Source organism: Metarhizium acridum (assembly GCF_019434415.1).
Source record: "Metarhizium acridum strain ARSEF 324 chromosome Unknown scaffold_1, whole genome shotgun sequence".
NCBI classification, from domain to species: Eukaryota; Fungi; Ascomycota; class Sordariomycetes; order Hypocreales; family Clavicipitaceae; genus Metarhizium; species Metarhizium acridum.
The window spans coordinates 4,559,926-4,587,251 of NW_027094015.1; the positions used below are offsets into that span (position 1 = coordinate 4,559,926).

At 37.3% G+C, this 27,326-nt stretch overlaps 4 protein-coding genes across 4 annotated transcripts; all 4 read right to left on the minus strand.

The window, feature by feature from the left end:
- Positions 1-16,218: 16,218 nt before the first annotated feature.
- Positions 16,219-20,467, minus strand: SEC8_1 (exocyst subunit). Its single transcript, XM_007810229.2, has 2 exons — positions 17,733-20,467; positions 16,219-17,658 (listed from the first exon to the last, which is right to left on the minus strand). Exons 1-2 carry the CDS (start codon positions 20,285-20,287, stop codon positions 17,007-17,009), a joined length of 3,207 nt encoding a protein of 1,068 aa, XP_007808420.1. The 5' UTR covers positions 20,288-20,467; the 3' UTR covers positions 16,219-17,006.
- A 191-nt stretch (positions 20,468-20,658) lies between these two features.
- Positions 20,659-22,425, minus strand: J3458_001420 (uncharacterized protein). The gene is made up of 2 exons (XM_066116712.1): positions 22,244-22,425; positions 20,659-22,168 (listed from the first exon to the last, which is right to left on the minus strand). The coding sequence occupies exon 2, from the start codon at positions 21,856-21,858 to the stop codon at positions 20,713-20,715; it is 1,146 nt and encodes a 381-aa protein (XP_065978598.1). The 5' UTR covers positions 21,859-22,168; positions 22,244-22,425; the 3' UTR covers positions 20,659-20,712.
- A 1,276-nt stretch (positions 22,426-23,701) lies between these two features.
- Positions 23,702-24,466, minus strand: J3458_001421 (uncharacterized protein; the record flags this gene model as incomplete). Its single annotated transcript, XM_007810227.2, has 1 exon — positions 23,702-24,466. The coding sequence occupies one exon, from the start codon at positions 24,464-24,466 to the stop codon at positions 23,702-23,704; it is 765 nt and encodes a 254-aa protein (XP_007808418.2).
- Positions 24,467-24,781: 315 nt separating this feature from the next.
- Positions 24,782-25,426, minus strand: J3458_001422 (uncharacterized protein; the record flags this gene model as incomplete). The annotated part of the gene is made up of 1 exon (XM_066116713.1): positions 24,782-25,426. The coding sequence occupies one exon, from the start codon at positions 25,424-25,426 to the stop codon at positions 24,782-24,784; it is 645 nt and encodes a 214-aa protein (XP_065978599.1).
- Positions 25,427-27,326: the final 1,900 nt, after the last annotated feature.

Consider the following 27,326-nt stretch of genomic DNA (forward strand, 5'->3'; position numbering starts at 1 on the left):
GAACGACGAATGCTCATGGGCATTTGAAGTCAGGGGCTTGGGACGATAGCGCGGGACATCTGGGCCATCTGGGCGCAGCTGGCAGATGATTGGACAAGGCAGGCTCAAGCGTCAAGTTCAAGCGTCACGGCCAGCAATAGTCAGATGTGGTAGGATCGCTGCGGATGGCGCCCAGTTGCCCGTTCGAACCCTGTGGCGCCTTTGTTGGCCCTGATGAGTTGCAGCCCGGCGCTGCAATGTGCTGCAGTGCTTCAGTGGCGGCCTGCAACCACGTCGTCACTGCGGGTCGAGGGACATCTGGTTGACATTTGATGCTCTGCAGCGCCCTGCGTTCCTCTCGATGTTTGCAGCCAAGTGTTCGACTAATGGGTGCTGAAGCACAGTCTTGCGCACTGTGTAACTAATTCCGCACCTGGACTGTGACTGACGGCGGGTTTTCAAATCTCGCCATTTATTGCCATGTTTGCAACTATTCTTCTTATTTTTTTATCACCCCAATAAAGCAGGCCTCACCCCACGACTACTTCATTTCCAATTTGGAACGAGAGCGAAATAACGGGGATCGGTCTCCCCCCAAAGCCGTGCCACCATCTCGACGTCCTGTGCTGCTGACAAGGTACCTGCTTCCAACAAGAGTCCTGCAGGGTCCAGCGGCGTCAGGATGTGACTGGGCTATGCAGCATCTAAGCTCTTGGGGTGCGGTCCATGTCAGAGTGGGACGGGCAATGTGGACAACAAGCACAGAGCAAAGCACTTTCGTTGGGTTCTAATGGATGACGATTCCATCTGGACGACGGGAGTGGTCAACATGTTGGGCGAAGCTGCACTCAGACCTGTAGACAGACAGCATCTTCGTGCTCCGAGTACCCAGATGCTCTGCTGAGCTGGCGACCAAGGAGCATCATCTTGTTGAGCATGATGTATTACGCCGACTTGGCGCAGAGACGCGGACTTGAATGACTGCTTATCATCAGCTGGACAGGCCTCCCGTCCCCCCCCGCTACTAGAAGAACCGTTCAGGGGTCAAGCCGCGGTGCTGGTCACCCATTGTGAGGAGTGAGCTCTGCTGCCGAGCCCCGGCTTTCTTCATCATCAACAAACCAAAGTCCACGTCCAACGCTGTTTCAGAAGACGCGCTCGCGCCCAGCACTTACCCCGCTCATAAACGCGGAAATGCCATTATGCTTGCCAAACAAGTGCACGCTGTACGCGGGTTTCTAAATTCCAGCCCAAGGGATGGGCATGTGGGCATGAGGCATGGGCTTCATTGTACATTGTACAAGATTTCTCAAGGTGCAGAGTCCGCCCCGTGCTCAGGACTTGCGGATTGCGGATTGCGGCGACACTATCCGTACCGTGTCCCGTCGGCCTTGGACCTGATCGCGCTGCAAGTGCCTGGAAGGAGCTCCCGCTCTCCTGGCGGAGGCGGTTGACTTTGCGCTATTAGCAGGATTTCCGCCCCACCAGCTACTCTCTCAGACCCGCTGTTGTACCCAGTTAATTTTGAAGGGGCCAACCACGGCTCTGTAGCAGTGGGCTTTTGGAAGGAAGGGCTTGTTGGATGGATGGGTCTTCCCTTTCCACGGTTCGGATCTCATGTAGATTGGCTCCATCTCCATCTCCAACACAACACCAAGGGAAGACAAAAAAAAAAAAGGAGAAAAGGGGGGGCGGCAATAACGGGCTTTGTATTCTGCATCCGTCCCGTATCCCGAACATGCCCGCACAAGACCTTCCTCTACCATCGTCAGTCAATAACCCTAGTCGTCTTGCACAAATCAGACAAACGGCAGCCTCGCGCTGACGCCAACGGTTGTTTGAGTTCAACCATGAGGATGATGTTGCCGCTGTCGCTGACACTGCACGGAGGCGAAGTTGGCTTTTTGGCATACAAAATTAATGAGAAAAAAAGACCCTCGACAAAATGCCTGAATCAAATGATTCACATTACAGGACCAGACCAAAGGTAAAGAAACACACCTCAATACATCCCTTTGGTTGTGTTAAGGCTCCAGTCGGGTATCTGCAGGGATATATATCCAATGAGATGCTAAATTTAAAAAGGTACATTTAATTACTAATAAGTTAAGTGATAATTAAAGTACTTATAAAATAATGCTTTACAAGTCACTACATTTAACTCAATACAGCCCTAAGGCGATTAACGGGTCGCCTTACGGTCACCCGCTATCAGCATAGGCATTATGGGGCTCGTGACCTCGCTGGAGCCTTAACACAATCAAAGGGATACAATCTACTCCGTATACCCTCCGTGTAAACGATAACCACACAAACACCACGTTGTCTCGTCTCAACGGTTAGGTTCCATCATGTCACTCAACAGTCTCCGAGCCCGATGTTCCAAAACCACATGCTACCACCACATTGCCTCGCACCAGTGCGCTTCTCCCACAGGAGGAATCCATCATCATGGTTCCATCACGCCCAATCAGTGATTCGCGCATGTGCCCTGAATGCGTCCCCCCAACGCCGCATGCAACCCCTCAAGAGTTTTAGCACCCTGGACGGCATGAGCCGCTCGGATTGGCCAACATTCGTCGAACTGGTACCTAGGCGCCAACCAGGCGGCCATCTTCGCCTTGGCACCATCAAGTAGAGAAGTGAGGCCGCCCGAGCATGGGGAATCCCTTTGAATGTGTTAAGGTCCATTTTTCGTACCGGGCAGGGGTTCTAGCCAATGGAAAAAACCGTGTTAAACGGTATAAAGTCTTACTAAGAAGTAATGTAATAGTATAAGTACTAGTAATATTTAAATTTATAAAGAGTTATATCTTTCTATTATAGTAGGTATAATTACTAAAAAAGTACCTTTTAGGTATTATAAAAAAGTGGGTTTAATATCTTACTTAAACCTTAATATACTTAAAGGGATATATATTTACGGTAATAGGTAAGTAAGCAGCTTAATAGGAATCACATCCCTTTAAGTGTATTAAGGTTTAAGTGAGGTATTAAACCCACTTTTCTATAATACCTAAAAGATACTTTTTTGGTAATTATACCTGCTATAATAGAAAGATATAGCTCTTTATAAATTTAAATATTACTAATACTTACACTATTATATTACTTCTTAGCAGAGCATTAACAAGAAAACTACATTTTCAATTTTTAAAAAAGGTTATATAATTGATAATAAATCTAATAAAATACTTGAATTATAATAATAAATACATAAAATAGCTAATATTATAACCAATTAGCTTATATAAAAAAGTGGGTCCTACTAGCTTATTATAAGCTGGAAAACTAGATTATGTAATTTTCTAAAAACACACTACACTACATGTTACGAACTAAGGGTACCTAAAGCAGTTAGCTGGCGTTATAGGCCGCTAGTATACAGATAAGAATAGGGCCTAACGGGATCGCAGGTTACGTAAGGGGATTAAATGGGATTAATTTAATTTAACTTAATAGATTAAAGGGAATTAACCTAATCTAATACGGGGGATTAAATAGAATCTATTTAATCTAAGACTATAATAAAAAGATAAACGAGTACTTAAGGAGAAGGTATTCCTATAATTAAATAATCTAGATCTCTATTAATTAATTTAAGTAATAGTTTTACTATTAAGAGTTATACTCTTAATAGCCTTATTATAATACTACTTAAAAAGCTACTTTATAGCATTTAACCTAACTTACTTTCTAAGAAATAAACCTATTTGTAATGGTGGCTTAGATTCTAAGGCATAGTAGGTCTATTTCTTAGAAAGTAAGTTAGGTTAAATGCTATAGAGTAGCTTTTAAGTAGTATTATAATAAGGCTATTAAGAGTATAACTCTTAATAGTAAAACTATTACTTAAATTAATTAATAGAGATCTAAATTATTTAACTTATAGGAATACCTTCTCCTTAAGTACTCGTTTATCTCTCTATTATAGTTTTAGATTAAATAAATCCCATTTAATCCTCTATACTAGATTAGGTTAATCCCCTCTAATCCATTAAGTTAAATTAAACTAATCCCATTTAATCCCCTTACGTAACCTGTAATCCCGTTAGGCCCTATTCTTATTTGTATACTAGCGGCCTATAATACCGGCTAACTGCTTTAAGTACTCTTAGTTCGTAATATAATACTTCTCCCTTATTAGTCTTATTCTTAAGGTTATTTCGTTTTATTTAATAAGTATTCTCTTTCTTCCCCTCTTTTTTCTTTTTTCTTTCTTCGTTATTCTTTTTATAATATCTTTTAATTGTATTTTAAAATAGTAATCTTACCTTAACTAGAAGATTAATTATAAACGTCTTTCTAAGTTTATATTTACCTTTAGCTTTATTATACCTTTCTGCGATTCGTGTTAAAAAAACAATTAAGAGTGTATTATTACTAAAGGGAAAGACAGGTATAACGAATGCGCTTTACGTGGTTATACTAGCTGTAATCTAGGCGAAACGTTTTCAAATACTTATAATCGTATTCTTCGCGAAAAGGATCGTTTTAATAGAGAATATACTTTAGCTAAGAAGAATTTAAAGCGGGTAATAGCTCGTTTATAAAGGATTTATTGTTAGGAGAAATTTTTACGATAAAAGGCTACGAAGATAATTACTTATAGTATAAAGAGTCTAAACGAGTTAAAGGCCTAAGAGCGTTTAAAGTTAGAGTTTAATATACTTAATTAAATACCTGAGTTTCTAGTAAATTTAGGTTTCCTTATTCCTAATAAGTTTTTATTCTCTAGTAGAATTATTTAAGTAATATTAAGTAGTTCGTGAGATTCTTAACTAGTTTCTAGGTGTTTTTAGAGTTTAAATATCCCTTTTATTTAATAAGATAATAAAAATTCTTTATATCTCCTCATACTTTAAGTATTCGTTTAACTTTATATTTATTAGTATCTTTTATTATAATATTTATAGTAATTATAGATTTATCTAGTGCTTTCTCTAATAGTAATATATGAAATATAAGATAAATTCTTATTCTATTTAGTAATAATAGTTTATAGTTAGTATTTAAGATTTTCCGTTTAATAAGGAATAGTTTAATCTTCTTTTAGTTAAGTTTATTACTAGGTTATTTTATTTTAATATTTTTATAAATAAGGTATACTTTATATCTCTCCTTTAGAATTAGCGCTAGTAATCTCTTTCTATTCGCGTAGTATTTTATTTAGTTTTGTAAAAATATTTATTCCTATTATAAGTGTTTCTATATTTCTATTATAGTTACTATATGTATTATAGCTATTAGCGCGTTTACATTTTATATTACATATATTTTAATAATAGGGTTAAATCTGTAATTTACCCTAAATAATAACATCTTTATATTATTAATCTTAGAGCTATTATAAGCCTATTATACTAGTAATAGCTATTCTACCTAATTATTCTATTAGTAGTTAATATAGCTTTGCAAATATTATTTAAGTATTTAGTTTAAGATTTCTATTTATTTATTTAATTATAGGTGAAATACTATTAATAAGCTTTATTTAATCTTTATAGTTTTTATAAGGCATTTCTAAAAGTTTAAGGTAAATAATTTATCGTAATTTAATATAAGCTTTATTAGTAATCTATATTATACAATAACTATTTTAAAGAATATATACGCTAAGTTCTTAGTGTTACTTAATTCCTTATATAAAATGTAGTAGGCGTATTTTATAAGTTTATTTATAATAACTAGAATACTATTATAAGCTACTCCTATTATAGGTTCTTTTAACTTTAGTAGTTTAATAATAAAGTCTATTATAACAGTTTACTATACTCTTTTAGGTGGTAATATCGGTTATAATTCTTCGTATAGTGCGTGTTACGCTAATTTTACTTTATTATACGTGTTATATTTCTTAATAACTTCTTATACTATTTTTCTGCTTTCTAGAAAGTTATATAATCTTCTTAGCCTACTAATCGTTTTCCTTATACCTTAATATTCGTGTAGTAAGTGCTCGTGTATTTCCTTAATAAGCTATTCTTAAAGTATACTAGAAATATACTACCATTTATTATATAAGAAGGTCTTACCTTCCTTAAATAAATGCGTTTTCATTTCCTAATTATTTAAGTAGCTATTATTCTTAATATATAATGCAATCCATTACATTTATATTTTATTTAGCTTAACTTACTAGGTTATATTAATTTCTTAGGTACCTAGTATAAGGTTTTTATTCTTAATAGCGCGTAATAAGGGTGTATTACTCACTTACTTATTTGATTTTAAGTTCTCTCTTCGGCTAAGCGCGTCTACTCTTTCGTTTTTAAATCCTTTATAGTATATAATTTTAAAGTTATAATTCGTAAGGGTTTTATACTATTTAATCTATTATTTATTTAAATCCTTTATAATTAAAAACAATATAAGATTCTTATAGTTAGTATAAACCTTAATTTAATACTTTATTCCTATAAAATAGTGTCTTTATTCTTTAAAGCACTTAATAATAGCTATAAGTTCTTTATTATAAATCCTATAATTAAGTTTAGGTTCGTAAAGTTTCTTTAAGAAGAATGTAATTAAGTGTAATCTTCCTTAATTATCTTATTATTTAAGCTATCTGCCTAGTATAAAGTCTAAGGCGTTTATTTTAAGCTTATAAGATTTATTTTAATTAGGTGCTTTTAATATAGGTTTTAACGTAACTAAATCTTTTATTTTCTAGAATACTATAGCTTTTAGTTCGTTCTATTAAAAGCTAACTTCTTTCTTTATTAGGTTTATAAGAGATTATAAGATATCTTTATATTCGCTTAAGAATTTATAGTAAAAGTTTATAAATACTATAAATCCTTTAACTTCCTTTAAATTCTTTAATATAAGCTATTTCTTAATGGTTTTAATCTTATTTAGGCTTATTTATATTTCTTTATATATAAGCACGTACCCTAGAAAGTGTATAGTGTTCTAGTAGAACTAGCATTTTAAGGCTTTAACTAAGAGTTTATTATCCTATAAAGTTTATAGTACCTTATATATATATCATTTATATTCCTTAAGGGTATTTAAATAAATAAGAATATTATTAAGGTATATAACTATAAACACTTCTAGTTATTTTCGTAAGATTATATTAATTATTCTTTAAAAGGTTACTAGTACATTAGTAAGCTTAAAAGGCATTACTAGATATTTATAGTATTCTCTACTAGTTTAAAATACTATTATCCACTTATAGCCTTCTTTTATTCGTATAAGGTTATAAGCTCCTTTTAGGTTAAGTGTAGTAAACTATTTAGCTTTTTTAACCTTATCTCTAATTTCCGTTATAAGCGGTAATAGGTATTAATTCTTAATTATAATCTTATTTAAGTATTAATAATTAATATATAGTTATAGTTTCCTATTCTTCTTTAATACCTATAGGATTAGGTATTCTACTAAGGACTTTAATAGTCTTATATATCCCTTTTATAACATGTCCTTTAAATACTCCTTAAGCGCCTTATCTTACTTAGGGTTCTAAGAATAAATCTTATTAAACGTTAATTTAATATTAAGCTAGAGTCTAATCTTATAGTCCTAGCGTAAATACTCTAGTAGTCCTATTTCTAGCTCTCTACTAAATAGCTTACTATACTTTAAGTATTTCTTAAAAATCTTCGTTATCTTAGCTTTTAGCTCTCTAGCAATCACATATATTCCTAGAGGCCTATTATAGTTTAAATAAGATACCCTTTATAGGCTACTCTTTACTTTATAACCGTATCCTAGTAAATTCTATTAAAGTTAGCCGGTTCTTTAATTAACTTATAAATTACTCGCTTATAACTAGGGTATCCCTAATATAATATCGTGTTTTAAAATCACTATAATATCTAGTATAACTTAGTATTTCATGCCTTATATATCAACTAAAAGCTACGTAACTTTTATATTTATTACTCCTTAGCTATACTTTACTATAGTTTCTTTTATAATTGTGAGTTAATAAAGCTTGTCTTTAAGTGTTTAAGGTAATTATAATCTATTAATAAGATTTAACGAGATAAAATTTCCTTATACTCCGCTATTAATTATTACTTGGATTCTTTATCCTATTATAGTTATATTAATTATAAGGTGTGCTATACTATTAATGTTTATAGTATATAGAGACCTATTAGATCTCCGTTAAGGAATTAGTTTTAATTACAATAATAGTTATCATTTCTTAATTTATTAATCCTATTCTTATATCGTTCTCTAGCGCGTTATTCTAAGCGCTATTATTAGCGGTTATCTTCTAACGTATTATTAAAGCTTTCTTAGTAATCACTTAATCTACTATTTATGTTAATTAAACTTAAGCTAAGTAAGTTACTCGTAGTTATATAATTCCCTTTCTCCTTATATTATAGGGTTATAGCTTAGATAGTGTATACGTTATTCTTAGTATAGTATAACTTTTCGTTTAATATCTTTAAATCGGTTTATTATAATTTTAGTTATATTATAAGGGTTATTCTCCTTCCCTTTTATTCTTATAGAAACTATTTACTATCTTACTTACTATTAAGGTGCGTGTAGTAATTATTATTATAATAAAAGGTTTAATTAAGAAGTTTATATTTAATTTTAGGTTTATTTTTCTTAGTTAAATAATTCTCTTTCTCTTAAATTCATTCTAGTAAAAGTTCACTTTTTAATAAGGGTATTTAGTATTCCTAAAAGTCGTTAAGTATTAGTTAGGTTTTAAATTCCTAATCTTTATTTGAACTAATATTATTTATTAATGTAAGGCTTTCTTTATTACTTATTATACTAAGATTTCACGTAAGTAAGTCTTCTTAGTTTATAGTATAAAGCTTTTTACCTTTAGAAATTAGCTTTTATAGCTTTTTTAAGGCTTTACATTTATTCGTAAAGTGTTTAGTCTTACTATAATTATAATAAGTCTTCCCCCTTTTCTTATTTATAGCGTTAAGTTCTATAAGTCTAGTATAATACCCGTATACTATTAATATTTAATGTAGCTTACTATTATTAGGTTTATTAAACCTAGTATATAATTTAAATTTCCTATAACTTTTTTTATAACGTTACTTATATAAATAATTATCTGTCTTAATAACTATTTTAATAAAGTTATTAAATAACTTAGAATAATCTTCTTAATAAATATTATCCTTTACTTCTTCTTTAAGTCCTTAATAGAAAACTTCTATTTTAGGTTTAATATTCCAGTTAAGTTTTACTATAATACGTTTAAATTCCCTAGTATAGTAAGCTATAAATCTAGTCTACTTAAGTTAAGTAAGCTATTACGTAGCTTTCTTATACTTATTAGGGTTTTTAAATGTAACGAGAAGTCGTTCTTTAAAGGTTTCGTAATTAAAGAAGATATAAATAACTTTCACTTTAGCTTTAACGCTATACTTAAGATACACGTAAAGGGTTAGCTCCTACTATTCTATTACTTTCCTAGTTAAGAGGTTACTAATATAAAGAATTTATAACTTAAGCGTCGTATAGATTTTTTCGTTAACTTATAGGTAAGCTTAGGCTTATATAAGAAAGTTTCTTATATTACCCTTATAACCATTATATAATTTAGGCTTAAGGAATTTTAGCATGTTATTATTATTAATAGAGAATATAAGTGTAAGATTTTAAACTACTATAAGTTTCTCTTCTTATACCTTAAGTTTCTCGTAGAGATTATTCTATTAATTAAGAAGCTATTAATTCTACTTTTTAAGCTTAATAATCTTATTATAAAGGTACTTTATTATCTCCCTAGGGTTAATAGTCTTTCCGCTTAAAGTAAATATCTTAGAAGTCGTTACTACTTAAAGTTTTAAGGTAACTTACTAAATAGAATTAATTAAAATGTAATAGTAGCTTAGGTTTTAAGGTATAGTAGGTCTATTTCTTAGGAAGTAAGTTAGGTTAAATGCTATAAAGTAGCTTTTAAGTAGTATTATAATAAGGCCGTTAAGAGTATAACTCTTAATAGTAAAACTATTACTTAGATTGATTAATAAAGATCTAAACTATTTGACTTATAGGAATACCTTCTCCTTAAGTACTCGTCTATCTCTCTATTATAGTCCTAGATCAGATAAATCCCATCTAATCCCCCGTGCTAGATCAGGTTAATCCCCTCTAATCTATTAAGTTGGATTAGACTAATCCCATCTGATCCCCTCACGTGACCTGCGATCCCGTCGGGCCCTATTCTTGTCTGCATGCTGGCGGCCTGTGATACCGGCCAACTACTTTAGGTACCCTTGGTTCGTAACACTATTATACCTTAGAACCTAAGCTACTATTACATTTTAATTAATTCTATTTAATAAGTTACCTTAAAACTTTAAGTAATAATAACTTCTAAGATATTTACTTTAAGCGAAAAGACTATTAACTTTAAGGAGATAATAAAGTACCTTTATAATAAAATTATTAAGCTTAAGAAGTAGAATTAATAGCTTCTTAACTAATAGAATAATCTCTACGAAAAACTTAAGGTATAAGAAGAGAAACTTATAGTAGTTTAAAATCTTACACTTATATTCTCTATTAATAATAATAATATACTAAAATTCCCTAAGCCTAAATTATATAATAGTTATAAAGGTAATATGAGAAACTTTCTCACATAAGCCTAAGCTTACCTACAAGTCAACGAAAAAATCTACACGACAACTTACTCGACTTAAGCAGACTAGATTTACAGCTTACTACGCTAGGGAATTTAAACGCATTATAGTAAAACTTAACTAGAATACTAAACCTAAAATAAAAGTCTTCTATTAAGGACTTAAAGAAGAAGTAAAGGATAACATTTATTAAGAAGATTGTTTTAAGTTATTTAATAACTTTATTAAAATAATTATTAAGGTAAATAACCGTTTATACGAGTAACGTTACGAAAAAAGTTATAAGAAATTTAGATTATATACTAGGTTTAATAAACCTAATAATAGTAAGCTATATTAAATATTAATAGTATACGGGTATTACGTTAAACCTATAGAACTTAACGCTATAAATAAGAAAAGGGGAAAGACTTATTATAATTATAGTAAGACTAAATACTTTATAAATAAATATAAAGCCTTAAAAAAGCTATAAAAGCTAATTTCTAAAGGTAGAAAGCTTTATACTATAAACTAAAAAGACTTACCCACGTGAAATCTTAGTATAATAAGTAATAAAGAAAGCCTTACATTAATAAATAATATTAGTTTAAATAAAGATTAGGAATTTAAAACCTAATTAATACCTAATAACTTTTAGAAATACTAGACACTCTTACTAAAAAGTAAACCTTTACTAGAATAGATTTAAGAAGAAGAGAATTATTTAATTAAGAAAAATAAACCTAAAATTAAATATAAACTTCTTAATTAAATCTTTTATTATAATAATAATTACTATACGTACCTTAATAGTAAGTAAGGTAATAAATAGTTTCTATAAGAATAAAAGAGAAGAAGAATAACCCTTATAATATAATTAAAATTATAATAAATTAATTTAAAGATATTAAATAAGAAGTTATATTATACTAAGAATAACGTATATACTACCTAAGCTATAACCTTATAATATAAGAAGAAAGGGAACTATATAATTATAAGTAACTCACTTAGCCTAAGTTTAATTAATATAAATAATAGATTAAGCGATTACTAAGAAAGCTCTAATAATACGTTAAAAGATAACCGCTAATAATAGCGCCTAAAATAACGCGCTAAAGAATAATATAAGAATAAGATTAATAAATTAAGAAATAATAGCTATTATTATAATTAAAACTAATTTCTTAATAGAGATCTAATAGGTTTTTATATACTATAAATATTAATAGTATAGTATACCTTATAATTAATATAACTATAATAGAACGAAAGATTTAAGTAATAATTAATAGCGAAGTATAAGGAAATTTTATCTTACTAAATCTTATTAATAGATTACAATTACCTTAAACACTTAAAGATAAGCCCTATTAACTTATAATTATAAAAGAAACTATAATAAAGTATAGCTAAAAAGTAGTTAATATAAAAGTTACGTAGCTTATAAAAAGCACCTTATTTAAACTATAATAAGCCTTTAAGAATATATGTAATTATTAGAGAGCTAAAAGCTAAGATAATAGAGATTTTTAAGAAATACTTATAGTATAATAAGCTATTTAATAGAGAGTTAAAAATAGAACTATTAGAGTATTTACGCTAAGACTATAAGATTAAACTTTAGCTTAATATTAAATTAACGTTTAATAAAATTTATTCTTAGAACCCTAAGTAGAATAAGGCGCTTAAGAAGTATTTAAAGAATATACTATAAAAGGGATATATACGACTATTAGAGTCCCTAGTAGAATACCTAATTCTATAGGTATTAAAGAAGAATAAGAAACTATAATTATATATTAATTACTAACACTTAAATAAGATTATAATTAAGAATTAATACCTATTATTACTTATAATAGAAATTAAAGATAAAGTTAAAAAAGCTAAATAGTTTATTATACTTAACTTAAAAGAAGCTTATAACCTTATACAAATAAAAGAAGGCTATAAGTAAATAATAGTATTTTAAACTAGTAGAGAATACTACGAATATCTAATAATACTTTTTAAGCTTATTAACGTACTAATAACCTTTTAAAGAATAATTAATATAATCTTACGAAAATAACTAGAAGTATTTATAGTTATATACCTTAATAATATTCTTATTTACTTAAATACCCTTAAGAAATATAAATAACATGTATATAAGGTATTATAAACTCTATAGAATAATAAACTCTTAATTAAAGCCTTAAAATATTAGTTCTACTAGAATACTATACACTTTTTAGGGTATATACTTATATATAAAGAAATATAAATAAGCTTAAATAAAATTAAAACTATTAAGAAATAGCTTATATTAAAGAATTTAGAAGAAGTTAAAGAATTTATAATATTTATAAACTTCTACTATAAGTTCTTAAGCGAATATAAAGATATTTTATAATCTCTTATAAATCTAATAAAGAAAGAAGTTAGCTTTTAATAGAATAAACTAAAAGCTATAGTATTTTAAAAGATAAAAGATTTAGTTACGTTAGAACCTATATTAAAAGCACTTAATTAAAATAAACCTTATAAGCTTAAAATAAACGCCTTAAACTTTATACTAGGTAAATAGCTTAAATAATAAGATAATTAAGAAAGATTACGTTTAGTTATATTCTTCTTAAAGAAACTCTATAAACCTAAACTTAACTATAAAATCTATAATAAAGAACTTATAGCTATTATTAAGTGCTTTAAAGAATAGAAATACTATCTTATAAAAGTAAAGCATTAAATTAAAGTTTATATTAACTATAAGAATCTTATATTATTCTTAACTATAAAGAATTTAAATAAACGATAGATTAAATAATATAAAACCCTTATAAATTATAACTTTAAGATTATATACTATAAAGAATTTAAAAATAAAAGAGTAAACGCGCTTAATTAAAGAGAGAACTTAAAATTAAATAAGTAAGTAAGTAATATACCTCTACTATACGCTATTAAGAATAAAAACCTTATATTAGGCACCTAAGAAATTAATATAATATAGTAAGTTAAGCTAAATAAAATATAAATATATTAAATTATATTATATATTAATAATAATAGTTATTTAAATAATTAAAAAACGAAAACGCATTTATTTAAGAAAGATAAAACCTTCTTATATAATAAATAGTAGTATATTCCTAGTATACTTTAAGAATAGCTTATTAAGGAAATATATAAGTACCTATTACACGAATATTAGGGTATAGGGAAAACGATTAATAGGCTAAGAAGATTATATAACTTTTTAAAAAGCAGAAAAATAATATAAGAAGTTATTAAGAAATATAACACGTGTAATAAAGTAAAATTAGCGTAACACGTATTATACGAAGAATTATAACTAATATTACTACTTAAAAGAGTATAGTAAACTATTATAATAAACTTTATTATTAAACTATTAAAGTTAAAAGAATCTATAATAAAAGTAACTTATAATAGTATTTTAATTATTATAAATAAACTTATAAAATACGCCTATTATATTTTATATAAGGAATTAAGTAATACTAAGAACTTAGCGTATATATTCTTTAAAATAGTTATTATATAATACGAATTACTAATAAAGCTTATATTAGATTATAATAAATTATTTACCTTAAACTTTTAGAAATACCTTATAGAAACTATAAAGATTAAATAAAGCTTATTAATAGTATTTCACCTATAATTAAATGGATAAATAGAAATCTTAAACTAAATACTCGAATAATATTTATAAAGCTATATTAACTACTAATAGAATAATTAGGTAAAATAGCTATTACTAGTATAATAGGCTTATAATAGCTTTAAGATTAATAATATAAAGATATTATTATTTAAGGTAAATTATAAATTTAACTCTATTATTAAAATATATGTAATATAAAATATAAACGCGCTAATAGCTATAACGTATATAGTAACTATAATAGAAATATAAAAATACTTATAATAGAAATAAATATTTTTATAGAACCAAATAAAATACTACGCGAATAAAAAGAGATTATTAGCGCTAATTCTAAAGAAGAGATATAAAGTATACCTTATTTATAAAAACATTAAAACTAAGTAATCTAATAATAAACTTAACTAAAAGAAGATTAAACTATTTCTTATTAAATGAAAAATCTTAAATATTAACTATAAACTATTATTATTAAATAAAATAAGAATCTATCTTATATTTTATATATTATTATTAAAGAAAGTACTAGATAAACTTATAATTACTATAAATATTATAATAAAAGATACTAATAAATATAAAGTTAAATAAATACTTAAAGTATAAGAAGGTATAAAGAATTATTATTATCTTATTAAATAAAAGGGATATTTAAACTCTAAAAACACCTAAAAACTAGCTAAGAATCTTACGAATTACTTAATATTACTTAAATAGTTCTATTAAAGAATAAAAACTTATTAAAAATAAGAAAACCTAAGTCTACTAAAAACTTAAGTGTTTAATTAAGTATATTAAACTTTAACTTTAAACGCTTTTAGGCCTTTAACTCATTTAAACTCTTTATACTATAAGTAATTATCTTTATAGCCTTTTATCGTAAAAATTTCTCCTAATAATAAATCCTTTATAAATAAGCTATTACTTGCTTTAAATTCTTCTTAGCTAAAGCACGTTCTTTATTAAGATAATTCTTTTTGTAAAGAATATAATTATAAGTATTTAAAGACGTTCCGCCTAAATTACAGCTAATATAACCACGTAAAGTATATTTACTACACTTATCTTTCCCTTTAATAATAATATACTCTTAATTATTTTTTTAACACGAATTATAGAAAGGTATAATAAAGTTAAAGGCAGATATAAACTTAAAAAGACGTTTACAATTAATCTTCTAGTTAAAGCGAGATTATTATTTTAAAATATAATTAATAGATATTATAAAAAGAATAATAAAGAAAGAAAAAAGAAAAAAGAGAGAAAGAAAGAGAATACTTATTAAACGAAACGAAATAGCCTTAAGAATAAGACTAATAAGAGAGAAGTATTATATTATAAACTAAGGGTACCTAAAGTAATTAGCTAGCGTTATAAGCTACTAACATATAAATAAGAATAAGGCCTAATAGAATTACAGGTTACGTAAGGGGATTAAATAGAATTAATTTAATTTAACTTAATAAATTAAAGGGAATTAACCTAATCTAGTATAGGGGATTAAATGGAATTTATTTAATCTAAGACTATAATAAAAAGATAAACGAGTACTTAAAAAGAAGGTATTTCTATAGTTAAATAATTTAAATCTCTATTAATTAATTTAAGTAATAGTCTTACTATTAAGAGTTATACTCTTAATAGCCTTATTATAATATTACTTAAAAAGCTACTCTATAGCATTTAACCTAACTTACTTCCTAAGAAACAAACCTACTATGCCTTAGAACCTAAGCTACCATTACACTACACTATACTACAAAAACTACAAAATGTAGTTTTTGAAGTTTTAAGCTTATAATAGTATATAAGGACCCACTTTTTTATTATAAGCTTATAATTTTAGATTTATACTAGTTATTTATAAAACTTATAATTCTATAAGTATTTTATTAGATTTAATATAATTTTTTATATTCGAAACTACAAAAACTACAAAACTACAAAACTACACTACTTCCAATGCTCTGCTTCTTAGTAAGACTTTATACCGTTTAACACGGTTTTTTCCATTGGCTAGAACCCCTGCCCGGTACGAAAAATGGACCTTAACACATTCAAAGGGTTATAATGGCAATTTCATATCCTTTTCGTCCTTTCCAGCCAGGGCCCAACCACGGCTCCCATCTATTATAACGGCCCTCCTCCTTCACATATCCACGCAACATATGCATACACGTTAGATACACCAGGCAACATCTACCAAGCATTGGATCAGGTTCCACAGCTCCAACAGGGCAGATATTGCAAAGTAGCGATATTCAGAAATAGATCATGGGCTAGCCATATTTACGGACGTATAATAGTATAACATGATAGTAGCAAGACCGAACTGCCAAACAGTATCCCCTCAGCCTATTAAAAGATCAAAGCCCTGTCACAACAACAAAAAAAAAAAAAAAAAAAAAAAAAAAGCCAGGACGCTTTGGCAAACGTCTCATATCCGCCACGGCTTGGCTGCTGCCATTGCGCGACATTGACGTCATGCTACCAAGGGAGAAGGCCTTGCGCCTCGAAGAAACAAACACAGATGCCGTGACCACTGTCTCGTGTAACCGCACACGTCGCCCGACGTAGAGTTGCGTTCAAGTAGTTCTGCACCTGGACCTGAGGAACCAACGGCCAGGCGTGCCTTGTTTCAATCTCAATCTCCATGACGCTACGGCCAGATGCTCCGTGGGCCTAGGCATTAGACAGTACAAGCAACAGCATATAATTTTCACGGCTATGCAACAACATTTGTATCATACAGCCCGCCGCAACTCCATACGAGCAAACCCCTAAGACTGCCACATGTGCTCACTCAACCCGAGCAGCTTATCATCCAGCTGCCTCTTGGCGGCAGTCGCAATGCCCCTCTCGCTGTTACTCATGCCCTCGCTGAAGCACAGCTCCATCAACGCCTTGAGCTCGTCGTAGGTAAACGACTCGGCTGCGGCGCCGCTGCCGGCCTCCTTGTCCTTGTCTTCCTTTGCCTTTTCCAGAATCGCATCAGGTCCCCTGTCAAACAGGGCGAAGTAATTCGCCGCCCTTGCCAAATCGACACCTTCCTCTACATTCTTCAGGTTCTGCTGGAGGACCAAGATGTTTAGCTGCATTCGCCCACAGCCCATTGCGTTCATGGGCGATGCGAGCCTCGCGTTGGACACGAGGTAGTTGTTGATGAGGAGGCCGAGTCCGGTGCGGATAAAGGCGACTTCCTTGTCACGGAGGTACCGGACAATGGTATCATCAAAGAGCACCAGCTCGAGGTTGAGAGAGAGGATCTGGGGGTCTGGCTCGCGGACCTCTTGGTCGAGGAGGTAGGGTGCGATGGAAGGGGAGAGGGCATTGTGGAGCGAGTGGACAATGCGGGTGCGCGCTTCGGCGTGGAGAGTGAGTAGGGCGGTTGTGGCGAGATCTTCGTATGAGGAGACGATGTTGTCGAACGTCCTAAACTTTTGTTAGCAGTGCTTCCCGTGAGTTATTGGTGAGAAGAAGGGGGGGGAGAAGGCAGCGGAACTCACTGTACTGTTTCTTGGGTAAGAGGCAAGTGGACGGTATTTTGGTCCGAAGCAGCCTTGCTGTGATCGTTCATCAATGTCCATCGTCGCTTTGCTTGTCGAGGCAAGGCCTGTCTTGAAGAATCCGTGTCATGGGTTGTTATGTACCGCAAGCTCGAGATCCTGGCCGACAGCCATTTCATGCTCGTGTATAGGAGACACAGTGATGATATGATGTCTCTGTCCTGAATAATGTCGTTCATTTCAAGGGGCGGCGCATTGGTTTGCTCAATCAGGGCTTGAGTCTCCTTGGACAGAAGCTCTGCCGCAGAAGATTCCTCGGCGGTCCATACCTGCTTCATAATGTCCTGCAGTGGCCCAGGCTGGATGGAGAACCGTGCCGATGCCCTCAAGTTGTTTGCATCTCCGCTGTGGTCCTGCGTTTTTGTCACAAGAGACCTGTACCAGGTAAAGCATCTGTCGTGGTAGCGCATCATTTGGGTGACAATCAGCGAGCTTAGTGCTTGGTCCGGAGGGATCGTGCCCAGCATTTTGCAGAACGCAGTGACAATCTGGAAGAACTGGGTCGCGCCTTTGAACACTGGCCGTGGCGCCACTTGTTTCCACGTTTGGTCTTGCAGGAAGGAATCTGCTTCTCCAAACACTGTGTCGCTGAGCTTGCTAAGCGTCTCGTCGAGTTGGGGCTGGAAGACGTTAACAAGGAAGTTGTCGAGGAATGTGGTCAGTGTGCTCGTGGCTAAATCAGAGCCCGGAGGAACAATAGTCTTGAGCCGTTGAAGAAACGTCAAAGTGGGGGGAAGCAACAGGCTCATGTTGAAGACGCTCGGCTCAACTAGTGACTTATAAGAGCCAGTCGACTGTTTGCCGGATCCCACCAATCCTTGACCTGTATCTCGTCTCGTGAGACTGGCATCCAGAGCGACTCGGTTCTTCTTTGAATCTAGACCATGTTTCCGCGTACCACTTGTAAGTCCCGGAACGGTGGCGTGAATGATTCCCTCCAACGCATCGTATTCCGTCACCATGTCAACAGACTTGGCATCCGCTTCTGCAAACTTGAACAAATGTTCCCTCATGGCGTCCTTCTTGCCACTCAAATTGGCTCCCGGATTTGGTGAGTCAAACTGGTAAACGTCTGCATCAGTGGTGACATAATTGTGCAGGAGGGATCGAATCTCATTTTGATATAGGTTCCAAAGCTCTTTGAAGCTTCCCAGCAGGGCACTATTATTTCCAGCTCCTTCGCGCCGGATAAGGGCCTTGATGAACTCATGGAATGCGCGCTGGCCCTCTCCGATAGCTTCAAACTTGCCGTAAAGTGTCCATAGCAAGTCGTATATAACATCGGCTCGCATCTGCGTCTCGCGGCTATTGTAAACAAAGACCCCGTCTGTCTTGCCAGCAGTACCACGGAGTGAGCTTGGGTGTCTCTGATCGACTTCATTGATGGTTTCGTTCACAACTCCAAACAATTCAACCGGCAGTCGCTGCTTCAGGGTTTCCACAGCGTTCTGCAACCGACCAAGCCTATTCAGTGACTCAACCAGCAACCCAATATAGTTGAAAGTGTCGGCCTCGGGATTCTTCGTGGGGTCCTCGGTAACCGCATTTTCCAAATCAATAGAATCCAGCACCGAATGAAAGGGCGGGATATTATTGGTATCACCATATCCGTCACCATGGGCTCCATGTGCCTTGGCAAGGCTCTGCCACCTGTCCTGACAATACGGCGACTTGAGATACAGGTGATCGTGCAGCTCCTCTACAAGAATGTCCATCAGCGCGGTTTCCTGGTTCGCGAGGTATAACCTCAAATCGTTCAATGCACCAATGCCATCCAATTCTGGTCGCCTGAGCTTGCGCAGCGCATTTTGTAATACTTCTACAGCACCCAGGAATCTCTTTTCTGATATCCGAGCTTCTAGTTGATCGGGCACGGCCCGCAAGTCGTCCAACTCGTTTAATGTCTGAAGTAGTTCATCGTACTCTGTTGAGGTATGAGAGAGCTTCTTGAGCTCTGGATCGGTGGAGCACAGGCTACCCTTGGAGCTTGCCAACGACTCCCTGAGCTCTCGGACACGTTTCTGCGACGCTTGAATACTGCCTTGAATCTTGTGAAACGTACCAATCGAACTGTTGAATCCTTGATGGTGCTCGTGTACAATGTTTTTCAGCGAGTCCTGGAGGTACGTATGCGTCTCCTGGAACTTGCGATATTCGTGGGCGCGGCCGACAGAGCTCGAGTCGAGCAGTTGAAGCGCAAGTTGAACCGGAATGGAGTCGTTGTCACACATGGACGGCCAGTCGCTTCTGATGTGTTCCAGCACTTGAGCGATCTGTTTCTCAGCGTTGGTCTCCTGGACGCGAGCCCGTGAGGGCATGTTGCGAAGAGCTTGCGGCGGCGCCCTTGCTCCAAGCGGCGGACCATACCGGTCGCTTCTGTCATTCGGCCGGCCGTCGCTATAAGATTCGTATGCGTCTGGCGCTCTGCCAAAGTTTCCGTACCCGTTGCCGTTGCGCATGGGGACGGCGCCCCCTGCGTAGCGGTTCGATGACATGGCTGACTGACTCTTGATGATGGGCGGTCAAGGAGTGTCGAGCAGCTGCGTGGGCATCGTCGCTCTGGGTGCCGGCAGTTTCCTGGGCTCAATAAACGAGCGTTTTCCGGCTTATGTTCTGCCTTGCAAGACGATGCGGCCCATCGGGTAGGCTTTTTGGAGTTGGAGGCTTGGGCTTGGAGAATACAAACGCATTGGAACGACGTCGAGATGCTGTGCACGGGCCAAGTCGGCAGTCAATACCAGACACCAGCCACCAGCCACCAGCCACAATGTAGTTACACAGTCCAGGTCACTCTCTGCCACCCCCGCAAGTTGGTTGCCCAGCCAAGATGCCGGACAGAGCGCAACATTCTACGCATCCATCATGTACGGAATTGTTTCTACCAAATGGATGACAATATGTCCTCCCCCCCAACGCGGCACTAAGCAAGACCCCTCACCGGCCTAATGGTATCAGGACTTCCCGCACTTGAACTCGGGCTGAACTCGTCAATATCTGGACCCGCGTCCTGGCTCGGCTCCACCATCAATGGAAATAATGGCGTATGCGGTCTTCTTCTCGCCTTGATATCTTGACCAAATTGCCCCTGTCCCGCAATCGGCCTCTTCTCTGCCGCCGCACCAAAGTGCAGCATGTCCTGCGTCTGGGATGGTATGTCCGAAACCTCTCCCGGAGTCGCCTCATCTCCGCCGACGGCGACTTGATCCGACCGAGCTGCTCCGGAGTCTGTTGATTTCTGAAGCCTATCGTCCTTGGCGACAATGGCCTCTGCCAACCTTCTCACGCCAGCAGCTATCACTTCTGGTCTCTCCCATATCAGCAGTCCAGGACTGCCCGGTACACGTTGCCACGAAACAATGTTGTAGCTTCTCCGTCCCCAGCCTCTACAGGTATGGACATATGGGCGTGGCACAGGAACAGCAGCACTCGACTCTTGGTCATCCATCTGGTTCCGGTTGTCCTCAAACACCGTAATTCCAACCGTGGGCTTTTTGGGACCCGTCTTCAAATCATCCGTAGCCGACACACTATGTGCTAAGAGCCTAATTGTCCCTTCCGGTCCGGGCAGCCACGTCAGTTCAGCCATCTCGATAATCTCTCTTTTCGAAAGCTGGTGTCTAGGGCCCAGCATTCTCAACACCATGAGGATAAACAATAATAGCCCCGTCGGTGAGTCGCACAGCGCATAAGAAAGGGTATTCGGCTCAAAGACTTTATTTACACGCAGCCCGGGATTATCAAGTGGCCCTCGGTTCGGCTTGTCTTGGTGCCGAAAAGCAGTAATATCGTCTTGAGAATACCCCAGCACAGGTTTCGAAAATACCATGACTGTTTTCCACTTGATCCATTCCAGCGGGGCGTTTTGCAATGTTGGTTGTTTAAACGCCAGCGATACGAAATGGACGCCAAGGCAAGAGTCCGGATGGGATGTGGCAACATGGTTAATGACTCGCCAGTCAATGTCAGAAACGGAATTCGGCGATGGAGCAGCGTTTGTTGCAAGATAATGGATATACCCGATGCGCCGCATTAACGTGTCGAGCATTTCGGCAATAAGCGAGATCATGCGTTTATTGCTCGTAATCGGGTCGCTAAACCCCAGACCCGGCAGCGATGGGATAACCAAATGGAAGGGAATGTCCCTGGCCGGGTCGTTGACTGTAGTAAAGGCACTGATAGCGTGCTTTAGGGACAGGTTTGTAAATGGAAACGGAGGTATCAGGAGTAAGGGAACCGCGTTGGCGTGTGCAGAACGTGAATGAATAAAGTGCAGCCGGACAGGGCTGTCGGAGGATGCCGTCCGGATCGTGATTCGAAACTGAGGGATGCTGGTGTTGAACTCGGCTTCTCGTTCGCGCCATGAAGTCTCCCCCAACCTGGAGCCATGGTCAGCCTCGTCGGGTTACAGAATTCGTGACTGCATGTATAACTGGTCCAACAGCAATGCATACCAGTAATCGACCAACGGCTCAACCGTCGATTTGGGCTCCCACCATTCATCATCGTGGGCATGTGGAACATCGTGCGGAAGCCGGGTAAGTTCTAGCTTCTGCCTCGTCAAGTTGAGATACCTGCTCGACACCTACACTCGTCAGCTTAGCAAACCCCCGTAGAACCAGACGAGAGACCTGTGGGAGAAGGAAAAGGAAAGAAAAGGAAGAGGCCATCTCACATGGATAGTGTACACCTTGACTTGTTCTTCTGGCACCGGCGCAGTCTCCTCCGACCTCGCCATCATCGCAAACTCCAAGAATCACGCGAAGCGAGGCGAGCAGATTGTCCCGTCGACATGACGGCGCACAGAATCAATTCAAGGATCAAGAAGAATGTTTATGAAGAGTACTCCGTGCCAAGGGCAAATAAAGCTAGCACTCACGGCAATTCAACAAACCCTCCCACTCGCCACGACGCCCGCATCAAAGCGCATATCACCCGTTAGAACCGTTGCACGCAATATCACATACCCCTGTGTTGTACGTAGCCCTCGGACAGGCGGACCCAGAAGACGATTCTGTGTGGACCAGTTTCTTCACCTTGTGGCGCTTGCAAGGCATCAGCGAGTCCCATGTCCTGGTTCGTGCTACGACAGGACCATGAAAGTATGGCCAAATACCCTATTGTATGGAGCACAGTGGCAGCTACTTCGGCCTTCGGAAACAACCTTCTTTTCACTGAAGCTTCGAAACTTGGAGGCTCGGAATCTAAGCGGGATGAGACCGGAATATGAAACAAGTGGCGGTGCACGGGTATGCCCTGCTTGCCTGGCAAATTTCGGCCACGTGTGGCTCATGATCTACGTTGATGGCCAAATACTATTTCTTGCCGGCAGAGAATAGTAATAAGGGGCGGGAAGACGGATGTTGAAGGAGTTGCTTCACACTCGATTCGAGGTTTCGTTGAGGGCATTGCCACCAGGATATCGTCATGGGGCTTTCACCACGATGGAGGCGAGACCGGCGAGCAGTCATGCAACATATGCGTGCTGAAAAAAGATGGTTTCTAATCTCAATCTTCAATTAAAGCAAAGCGCTGCGAAGACGGCCAAATCGGGCGGAAAGTGCTGAGTGGACAAGAAATTGAAAAACTCCGAGGTTAAAGGTCTGGACTCTGCAGCGGACGCGCGATCTGCATGCCAGTACCGAGTAGTGAAGTATAAACTGCCCAAATTATGACCACATACCCCTTTCTTTCACCAGGGCATTCGTTTGATATAGAACATAATGAAGAGCGAGAGTAGCCTGACAGAGAGCAAATTCTGAGCCAAGACTAGAGTTTCTATAAGATGGAACTACTGCCCAAGAAGCAAAGACAAATTGTCCAAAAATTAGTTTTCATCCACATATATCGTAAAGCTCTCTGCTCATCCCCAAAACAAATGCATACCCCTTGCCCGCAAAGCGAGGCCGCCCCTACTCCAGCTGTGCAAAAGTCGTCTCCGCCGTCTTCTCAATCTCTTTGATATCCATAGGCTCGGCCTGTATTTTGTCAGACTGGTTGTCACACTGACAAGCAAGAACTGCAAGTGCAGAAGACTTCCACAACGGCACATTCCGGCTTTTTCGGTTCCCGATTATCGTGGTTAGGGCAAACAGCAAAGCTGCAAACTGAATGATGCCGGGTCCTATCAAATACAGCCACCGGATGGAAACAAAGGGTTGGCTGCTGAAGCTCGTCCCGACTGCGGGTATTGAGTTTGGCCCAGAGCGTAGATAACTTGTCATGCTAAGAGCCATCATCTCGAACCGCTTTCCAACGTCCACGTTGCCTGAAAGCGCGGCACTGAGGCCTGAGTTCTTATTCACCCAGTTTCCTGATACCCACTTACTTGCAATTGAATCAGACTCGAGGTAGACTTGCAAGGCAACGAGGTCGCTCCGAGTTATTGCAAGGGTAGGAATGCCCTGGACCTTGGACTCGTTCAACTGTGCCCTGGAGTGTGGGCTTAGACCATCATCAGTTACGGGTTCCCAAAGGGTTTTCGAATTAACCACGACCTCTCGGGTTTGTTCAAATGAGAATGTGCTGCCGTTCGCTCGGGCATCATAAACTGTGAGTGACAGAGAACAATCCGTAATATTGACGCCCCAAGCGTTCAAGTCACCATCGCTAGTAGACCTATACAAGGCGAAACGTGCAATTTCAAGAAGTCTGGTCCGCAGCTCGTCGTCTGACATCCGTCTTGAGAAAATATTCATGTAATAGGTAGTTGTAAGGTCAGTTTCCACGTGTCGAGTCTAGATGCCCAAACCGCTAGGCGTCGTCATGTTGCAGAGAGTAACTTGGATCATCGTAGGACTCGGCACATTTTGAAGTCCCCAGTGTTGCTTTTGTGACATTCGTGCATTCAGTCTTGAAACCAAGGCTTATGTACCGCCCTTCCCACCTACATTCCCCTGAGCAGCTGAAGAACTCTGGACTGCTAATGTTATAAAGTCCTCGTAAGATGGCCACTTGTAGTCGTGGATCCTGTGGGATGCCGTCTAGTGGAATTATGTTAGCCGGGAGCACTTCCTGTCTATTCTCAGGATGTATTTACCAGGAACATTATTTGCCAGCATAAGCCCACGATTATATTCGTGCGCATATCCAAAGACAGCGTCGTCTTCCGGGACCAATTGTTGCTCGATCTTTACCACTTGCTGGGTCAGTGGCGACAAAGCGACTCGAGCTATTGTAATCAAGGCACCAAGAGTAGCCAGGTTCAACTTGACTGTGGCAAGAAACATGACGGATCCCCAAGGCCCGCGACTTGCTTCGTCGAATCTTTCCAACTTCTCAAGCTTATTGACTCCCTCCTTAAAACGGAGCCACTTGATTTGGCCAATGAAATTGCCAACGCCATGCATTAGAGCCGCTCCATAGGCGGTTGTTAGAATCGATATGGCTGCGTTAAGAGAGATGATGCTGTTCCAAGCCGAGAGCGGCTTGTTGTCCATGTTCCAGAAGATGATTATAATTGCGGCGAGGCATAAAAGACTTGCGAATGTACTAAGCATCTCCAAGAGCCACTCAGAAGGAGAGGATATACCGTGGCGCTTGTATTCGACCGAGGTGGAACTCGGCAACTCGGATTCGTCCACGGCATGCGCAGGGTTGTAGTTGTCAGTCCTTGAGTTGAGTTGACACCCAGACATTCTCAGGGTATTTTAAAGATGGGTAGGAGCAAGTAGGAGTGAAGTTTTTGTAAGCCGGGGTCTCGCCTGAAGGTAACATCAAGCTTGGGAACTTTTCCGCGAACTCGAGGGTATATATATATATATGTATATATATATACGTCTAAGCTCCAGTAATCTGTCATTGCAGCGGCTTTCTTACGAGGAAATACAGCCATCTACTACATGTTTGCTATTCAAGCGTAGGTAAGCGTGGTGGCTGGGCTATCGAGACAGCCGCAGCCTGCGAGAATGGTAGTCAAGAGCCGGGGTTGAATACCAATGCAGATACTTGAAGGGCCATCCTGTTAGCATATCTTGCACCAATAGGTCCAAATTGAATAATAAAAGGCTGGAGGCGAATGCCACAGAGGGCGGAGGGTCGCGAGCGTGAGGTGTCTCAAGTTCTCAACCTTTCACGATTGCCCTTGTTATCAAGCCTTCGTTTCAAGAAACCCAGCATGGTTGCCTTTCGCTTCCAGTTTTCGAGTTACTCTCAGCTCCTCTCACAAAATGGACCAAGGTAACAAGGAGGACTACGTGGTCTATGGCAGTATTGATGCCCAAGAGCCGTGGAATACGCCACGGCCAATTTCCCGGGAGCAATGTTTGCACAGAATCCACCCTCGAATGAAACATACGGTGCATAAACGGGAAGCGAATCGTTTCTTCCCGACTCTCGGCAGGAGTAATTGCAGTTCCGCAATCGTCACCGTAACTTTGGCGTAGATACGCCCCTGTTTTAGACAGGTGAGTGGTGCCATGTTTGTCGTTCAAAATAGATTCGTAATGTGGTCAGTTTCCCCCTTGGCCCGGGACAGCCTGAGTGGCCCAGCAGTCGTAGTATAAGCTGATGTTTGTCTGGTTCGTAAGCCTGATCCCCCGTCGGTGGAATCTACGCCCCATTTACCCCGTATACTCGGGAATACGTCCTTCTCCGCGGCACCGTACGCAACTTGCATGCGTCTCATAGGCTTAAAGTGATGGTTATCACGGGTGTCGAGACGCAAGTCATCTGAAGGTTTGTCCCTTCCCCGAGGCTTCACACTAGATAATGCTCAGCCCTTGCTATGGGACACCAGCAGCTACTGCAGATGTCACTTGAGAACTTCGACACGACTAAAGAGTACTCCTTACGTGAAGTCATTGGTTCAAACTTGATGAAAATAAGAAATTGTCAACACCACCACTGCCAAAAGGGGAAAGGGCGTGGGGGATAGCATGGTCGAGGAAAAATGGTAAACTGGTGGTGTCATCTCTGGAATATTCCATTGAACTCTCCGATACGAGCGGCCGCTCCACTCCGCACTCAAACTGAAGAAATGGATATACTCGGCAAGGCCGCTTCCACTTATTGAAGCCATATTTTTCAGGACGTACATGTCGGGGCTCGGTAGACACAAGGTCACATCTCCGTGGTACCCGGGGCCAATGATTGTGTTCCCGCTAGCATATCTGTCCTGCCAGCACAGAATGTCTGTGCCGTGTCATGGAATCGGAGCCACTCGTAGTACCGCAGGAAATTACATACCCGGCTCCCCCGAAGCTGAGGCTCAATCCCAGCCGTGTTTGCTTCGAGCAAGCCACGCCCCCATTAAAGCATGGTATGTCGCACCCGGTTGAAGGGCACCAAGGCTGCGACCTAGGCATTTTTCTTCTGACTTCCAATAAGTAGATGCAGCGTTCGAACAAAGAATTACGGTTAGTTATGGATATTACTGGCTTATCCAGACAGACCGGTCAAACTGACGGGCCTCGTCTTTGATGCCTTGCTGGCCCAGGATTCATCCATCATATTAATTATTCGCATTCATACAAGGCCAAGTGGCTAGATAGCAGAGAGAAGGACACTTGACCGAGAGAAGAACCAGCTGCCATTTGG